The sequence below is a fragment of the Orbicella faveolata genome, unplaced genomic scaffold, assembly GCF_042242905.1.
Source record: "Orbicella faveolata isolate gen_17 unplaced genomic scaffold, um_ofav_v1 contig_14, whole genome shotgun sequence".
Lineage (NCBI taxonomy): Eukaryota > Metazoa > Cnidaria > Anthozoa > Scleractinia > Merulinidae > Orbicella > Orbicella faveolata.
The window spans coordinates 21,452,785-21,460,311 of record NW_028301541.1 but is presented as its reverse complement, the minus strand read 5'-3'; the positions used below and the strand labels follow the sequence as shown (position 1 = coordinate 21,460,311).

The window sequence follows — 7,527 nt, the reverse complement described above, 5'->3', positions numbered from 1 at the left end:
GTTTTTTTTGCAGTTGTCTCAGGGTGTTCAGTTTGCAGTTTTGATAATCACGATATTCCACATGATAAAGGAATTGCTGCAGTTCAAAAAACAGGTTAGTCTATAATAGGCTCCTTTGGGATGATCGAGGTCAGGAACATTGATGCAAGATCACTCGGGTCATAGTGTGTCAGAGGAACTGATGAATTCTTGCTCAGAGTGGTTTCATCAGCTCCTTTGATAGACCATGATCCGAATGATCTAGGATCACGAACACTGATCCGGATCACGCCCTGAGTGCCTTTGCCTTGCCTAGCCTCACCTGACCCTACCTCACCTCACCTTTCCTCACCTTAACTTTTTATCTCAACTGACGTCACCTCACCTCAACTGACGTCACCTGACGTCACCTAACGTCACCTCACCTGGTGTCACCTGACGTCACCTTACCTCACCTCACATGACGTCACCTCACTTGACGTCACCTCACTTCACCTCACCTAGTCTGATCTAGACTGACCTGATTTGACATGACCTGACCTAAAATCCATCTCAGCTTCGACTAACAACGGGTGAAGTAGCAGCTCTCGTAAGGTCTCACATGAATGGGTTGCTACCCTTTGAGAGAACAATAGAACAAACAACAGAAACAATGCCCCTAACCCTAAAACAATAACAGCTGCTAACAATGAAGAGAATTACAAACTTACGGGAGCTGATACACTTATGCTAACAACACATGTTTATTGCTGTTGCAGAAACTGAACTACCTTCTTTCATTTACCAACTATCTGGATTGGGCGGGGTATGTCATGGCTCTCTTCTACATTCTTCCACCCTGTGACTGCAAACTCGGAGTCAAGCAGGAACTGGGAGCTCTGGCATTGTTCTTTGGATGGTTGAACCTTATTCTGTTCCTTCGAAGGTGAATTAAGATGTTTCAAGAGCGCATGAACTAGGAGAGACCAGCAGACGTTGACCTTGAACGTTACCTTTTGTTCTAAGTTTAGAAACTTTTACTTAACATTCGGCTAAATCCTTTTCATGAAAATTTAGCTCTTATCTCTGTCGATATTTTTTGGCATTACTCCTGTAAATATTTATTATTATTATACTATTAATCTTCCTGTTGTTTCTAGCGCTATATAAGAAATAAATTATTCCATTATTATTATGAAGAAAGTTGTCATTTCTAATGTTAGGTAAGCAAAATTCTTCGATGAAAATCCCTGTCTGTTGTGATAAGCGAAGATCTGAATAATCCTATCTAAAATCATCCCATCACTTTACATTACACAGGTTTTCATCGTACGGGCAATACATCATTATGCTAACGACCATGTTTGCCACCCTGTTTAAGGTGCGTGGTTTGCCTTATTTCCTTATTCACTGAGACGTTGAATGTCCTTACGTCGGCTAGTTTCTGTAGACATTTTTGATTCATCTTTTTTTTTTTCAGGTTTTGCTTCTGTTTTTCATGTTCGTTATGGCATTTAGTAGCACATTTTATCTGCTGCTGGACGAAGAAACGGTGAGATTATTTGAACATTAATATTATTTTTACCTATACTATACTGTTTTCAACTTTGCGATGCCTGTTAGGATAATAGCTTAAATTTGATGTCATGTTAGCGTAGCAAGCAGTGAGGAAAAAAGTGTGCGCTAACTAACTGACACTGTGCTGATCTCGTTGTCTGTAAAATTAAGTGACTTAGATTAATGTTTCCTTTCAGTGGGATTCTACACCGTTTATCGTTACTCCCCCTGGGGAAAGGGAATTATATTTTGTCAGGTCTCAGGGTAAAATGTCTTTCCCAATAAGCGCACGAATTGGAACCGCCCAATCCCCGATCCAGAGTCTGTTCCGCAAATTGTTGGGCCACTCCACCCCCTCCCCCGCCCCTTTCACACCACAAAAGTTAGTTATTTACAGGTTATTTTACTCACTTATCATAATTTCCAGGCGCCATATGCTACTTTTCCGTATTCCATGATGACCATATTTGTGATGACCCTCGGTGAACTCAACTACGCCGACACGTTTATGCCATGGGGTAAACTGGAATACGCTACGCTGACGAATATACTGTTCTTTATGTTTGTGCTGGGAATGCCCATCATTCTTATGAACATGCTGGTGAGTTTTATACCTAAGTATCGGGATTGTGATCGGGGAGAGTGAGGCCTGAACTCCATGGATGACAAACATAATCCCTCCTCCCCCCCCCCCTCCCCCCTTAAAAGGGTAAAAACCCAAGAAATTTTTCATATATCAGGGGTTGAAGAGTGAGGCAAAGATCAAACTCCCACAAAAAAGAATCCTGAAAGACAAAAATAATTCCCTCCGGATCCCCCAACTTAAAAAGTTCAAGCCCAAGAAATAACTCAAATATCATTCAAGATTAGACTTCCTGCATCAAACTATCCGGGACACCTCCCGGTAATTTTACTTCCGAACGCTCCTATCCTGGGATTTTAGAACTCACAGTTTCGAAATTTCATTGCCAAATGTAATTACTCGAAATGAACTCAGGGGATTGCCCGCGAAAACATTCTGTCTTCATCTATGTTAAAGGAGCAAGGTCATACGATACACCTCTTCTGCATAAAGGTATTAGTTTCTGAGCTAACAGAGCAGTTTTCATTTGAGTGTCGAAAGACAATTGGTATTGCATTATATGCTACACGATTGGCTTAAAAAAACTTGCGCCACTTTTTCATCCAATCAGCAGTAAAAACAAAACCAATCGTAGGTCTGTGGCACTCGTTTTCCCGCGCTTCGCGCAGGGTCAACTACCTGTAACTACTTCGAGGTTTGATTGGTTTACTGTACTAATTGCGGTGTCACAAGCTAGTTGTGAATGGCTTGAGTGATTACTTTGGGTTTGGTTTCACGACACTCGATTGAAAACTGCTCGAAGCTAAGCTATTTTGGAGTTGATAAAGGTAAATTAAGCACTGTAGCTAGTTGGTGGAGTTGACGTTTTGAGAGTTAATTAGCCCTTCACCAACCACTCCTGTTCTCTACTTTGCTTGTTTTTACTGGTTCTATTTTAGGTCGGTCTTGCAGTGGGAGATATTGAAAAGATTCAAGTCAATGCGTTGATTGATCGCTACGTCATGCAGGTAGAAGAGCCACTAAACAGTTATTACTATAATTATTCTTCAGAAAATAATATCAACGCAAAGAAAAGACCTTCTTGGGCAGGGACTCCCATGTTAGAACGGCCGGGATGCACATGGATGAATTTAAAATTAAGCCCATTTCAGTCTGGACGTGGCTCCAGCCTAGTTGACGCTTAAACGATACACAAATTAGAGCTACTAAGGGATGGACAATTTGCCTTATGAGGGGTGGGGGTGGGTGATTTTGAAAAAATATCCAGCATGCATGCTTGTACTGAAGAACTCATGCAAAGGACCACTATCAAAAAGAATAATTCACCACGTTCAATGAGCCGAAAAAAATCATGTTATATAGAGAAAAAAATAACATGCATACCCATGTCCCCAGGAAAAAAAATTCTAGAGACGCAAAGGGTTTAAAAAAACTCATGCCTATACCAAATCACCCCCTCCCTCCCCCTGAAAAGTTAAATGGGTTTAATGACATTAAGGACATTGCTATCGGATACTTTTCTGTATGATGAAATTTAAAGATTTCTTATCAAACATACATACACACATACATAAACTATATTTTTTCTCGAATTTAAGAGAAGCTATTAACAAGATAATTTTTCCGAGAGAAAAATGAGGAAAGAAATCAACATAATATACAAACTACAAGTCTGTACAATATTTAAAATTAACGGCTAGAATGAAATAAATCTGTATAGTGAATATTTTAAAATACTATATTAAGCAGAAATTTAATTTACAAAATGTCCCAAAATTACATTAAGTAAAGGATAGCTAATACCTTTTTCAAGTCATTAAAGTTCAAAGTTCAAACAGTGTCCGGCAGTGAGTTCCATTGTTTAACGTCATGACAAGAAAAAGAGCGAAGGCCATAAGTAGTAGTTTTAGGTACAGGCAGTGTCAGAATGCAGTTACCGCGTAAATTATAGGAGGTAGTATGGAGAGTAAACATATTCCTCGTGCAGATAGGATACTTAGCTATAGCTCCTAGCTATGAATTTATAGTGAGTAATTCGAATTTCTCCTTGCCCTCTTCAATTGCTTATTTTGAATCAATTCGCCGTTACTGCACGTTCATTTCTGTTTTTTTTTTGTTTTTTTTTCGTCTACTTACTTTTCAGGTCGAGTTGGTTTTAGATATGGAGGAAACTGTTCCGAAAAAATTTGCCAATCGTGCTCATGTTAAAAAACATGTAGAGTATCCAAACAAGGATGAATCCAAGGTATTTTGACTTTATACAAATTCATTCATCTTTTGAACGTTTTACCGACAACACAACGTTTTTTATTCTCGTTAATACTGCTAAATGGAGAATGGCAAGTAATAAAGCAAAGTCAGTAAGAATAATTTGAACTGAAGTTTTGATGAGGGGAGGGGGGAGGGAGAGAAAAGATACCATCGTCTATTATGTGATACAGTGTCTCTTGTCCGAGTGCAACGGCTTTAGTCGTTTAATTTAACTTGAAGTGCTAAATACACCATAGCGAATACCCAAAAAGGATCAGTACGAGGTATCAATTTTGAGATGTTATTCTTTGAATCAGCTCTATGAGCATCTTCTAGGCTTTAGCCGACCAACAGAAGAGGAGGAGGAGAATGCAGCCCCAGAGCTTCCTCCTGAATTTCAGCCGCTGATGGAGAGAATGGAAGAGCAAGAGAACAGGTACGAGATTTGCTATGACGGTCTTGTATAACGTTCTATTTTACTCTATTTTTGACCAAAGTGCTTTCAGATTGTCGTTTCATCGATCGTTTTCACTTTCAAAATAGAGATCAACGCAACACGTGTGGTAACACTGTGGCAACCACGCGAGGACTGCATCAATCATATCTAAAAATAACTTGAGGGATTAACTTGAAAGTGAGGCTTATATGGGGGATTAACTTTCTTACTCTTCATTCTCTCCTGACTGTAACTATCCTTGTTTCATTCCTCTTTGCAGAATCAAAGGAATATACCAGCTGTTAGAGGAACAATCAAAAATGCTCAAATCGATAAATCAACTGAAGCACGCAGAGGAGGAATTTCGGCAGTCACAGCAGAGAAAAATCTCAAGACGATTAGCTCCCCACAGGTTCTAGGTTTAGTTTATAAGTCCCCTTTCTTTACATCATAGCTGACATTATTACACTTATTAATCGTTCAAATCAAATATTTGACTGTCGAGCGGATGAAAAAACCTGTCAAGCCAGTCGTACCAACGATGACAGCCAATCAAAAGCGAGAGAAAGCATTTGTCATTATTCTAAAGATAAGAGACACTATCAATCTCATTGAAAAGTTGAGAAAGTAGATTAGACCAATCATCGTTGCCAAAAAGAATAAATTGACAACGACGTCATACACAGGCTAATTAAATTCCACTGCAAAATATTAATGTATTTCTCTGTGACGTTAATGAGTTTCTCTGCTAAAAAAAGGGTTTAATCCCTTCCCTACTGTATTACTCGTACTTAGCTTTATCAATGATTCAAGTTAAGCGTTTTCAATACATTGCATTCTTTTCATCCAGAAGTATTTAGTTTTTCGATGATTCGCTGCAGTTTATCATATTTAGCCTCTGAACACTGTTACCTATTACATTTGCAGTTAAGAGGCTGGGTTAAGGTATTTTAGTTAATTCTGTTTATTTTCGGTAATTATGAGGTTTAAACTTCAAATTGACAATGTAACTGTCTTCTTCGAGCAAAATCACAGCCACACAACAAACTGGGATGTTTTTCGACCGCTATAAATAGCGCCTTCATACTAATTGAGATGAACTTGAAAAAAGTTGGTCCGCTGTTTTTCAAGTTTACCCGAATGCAATCCGTTTCAATGTTCTCAATTTTGCCCATCCATGCCTCCTTTTGGCTTTTCTGTGTTGCTTTTAAGTTTTTCATAGTTTTAAGCCGTTATATAATGTGGTAATGATCATTTGGTTAGTCATAAACTTGACTAAAATTGTGTGACCCAACCCCTAGTCTTCTCAACCAGCATTTTAACTACACGTATTATGAGCCGAAAATCAGTCTCTCTTTCAATTACTTCAAGTCATTTATTCCGAGTTAACATGACCCATTCCCAAAGGAATAGTTTGCTTTTTTTTCCAGCAAGTTGTAAGACTGAGGATAGTATTGACTGTTAATAAAGCTAATGGAGTTTAATTACTAGAGGTCTCTGCGTTTATCTCTGCACTTGATTATCTTCTAAGCAAGGTCGTTTTTCTTGCAACAAGCTCTGAACATTGTTCCATGTCACCGTAATTCTCTGGTAAAATCTTTACAAACTGGAAATAACAAAGGAAAGATTTTCTTTTCAAAGAAAATTGTTTCCCTTTCACCGTGGTCATTAATTTTTCTCGCACCAGCCATGCGCCGAAAGTTGAGCCCATTTAACTTCAATGAGTCTTCTAGCGATGATGACCCTATGTTATTCCCCTTAAGACTGAGGTCATTTTTTTTTTTCAAGAAGCCAAATTGTTTTAATATCGCTTTCAACCTGTGTCACTTTTCCAGAAAATACCATAGAAAAGTTTTGTCATTTAGCCTTAGGAAATTCAAATACTCAGCAAATATTCCGTGTTCCCCATTAGTTTGCAGGTTGCTTTCCCTGGCCATTTAATTTTTGTTTCCTCCACGTGCGTTTCCTCAATACATGTCCTATTTTAACTCCCTCATGGCCTACTCGCTGCGGTAGAATGAACCTTTTGTCCTCCGTAACGCCATGCATTCCTGGTATACCTCCCTTAGCATTTCCCCCAAGTTTTTCTCCTGCCTGTCCTGTTTATCGCGTTCCCCCCTACACCTTGCGTTTCAAATGAGTTCCCACACACGTTTGTGCCAACTAACTGCATCGTGAGTTCCTTAGAGCCTTCCCTCATGCCATATGTATCCCTCCTTCAAGTTTGTTTTCTCTTGTATTCCCTCATATGCTCCTTAATCCCTCCCTACATTTGTTAGAATTTTCAAATATGACAAGTAGCATAAAGCTGGCCTGCGCTTGGTCAATCACAGTGAAGCGACAGTTCTACAAAATTAATGCCTCTTTGTTCTACTGGTATTGTGATTAAACAATGATGATTTTTTTCCGACAAATAACTCTCTTTAAGTCTATTTTTTTCTGAAATCGCGAAAAATGATTGAATGTCGTGAAATATGTTTTATTCATTTTCACCGTACGCAAATCAAGAAGTCCCAAAATTGGAAAAGAAAGAATGAGCTTTGTGGCATTGACTGTTAAATATGATTCCATTCATTCGACATGCAGATTGTTCTCTTTAATTAAATGCAAAACGTGAAGAAGCGTTAAAAATTCGAGATTAAAGGATTAATTATATTTGCATAAAACGATCATCAAGTATATTGAACGAAAGGCCAATTAATTTTGATCGCATACGCTTCAGTAATTATGCCGTACTAAATTA

General features: G+C 38.6%; 1 protein-coding gene across 1 annotated transcript; it reads left to right on the top strand.

Annotated features, from left to right (window-relative positions):
• Positions 1-6,271, top strand: LOC110062165 (transient receptor potential cation channel subfamily A member 1-like). The gene is made up of 9 exons (XM_089287071.1): positions 1-94; positions 738-904; positions 1,279-1,339; positions 1,439-1,510; positions 1,943-2,116; positions 3,037-3,105; positions 4,242-4,343; positions 4,666-4,784; positions 5,065-6,271. Exons 1-9 carry the CDS (start codon positions 62-64, stop codon positions 5,201-5,203), a joined length of 936 nt encoding a protein of 311 aa, XP_089143197.1. The 5' UTR covers positions 1-61; the 3' UTR covers positions 5,204-6,271.
• The last annotated feature ends 1,256 nt before the right edge of the window (positions 6,272-7,527 follow it).

Bases quoted from the DNA above. Each gene is read 5' to 3' on its own strand.
- LOC110062165 (XM_089287071.1), top strand. From the start codon at position 62: ATGATAAAGGAATTGCTGCAGTTCAAAAAACAG. The intron at 2,117-3,036 runs GTGAGTTTTATA...GTTCTATTTTAG, and splicing joins TCATTCTTATGAACATGCTG to GTCGGTCTTGCAGTGGGAGA. The intron at 3,106-4,241 runs GTAGAAGAGCCA...CTTACTTTTCAG, and splicing joins TTGATCGCTACGTCATGCAG to GTCGAGTTGGTTTTAGATAT.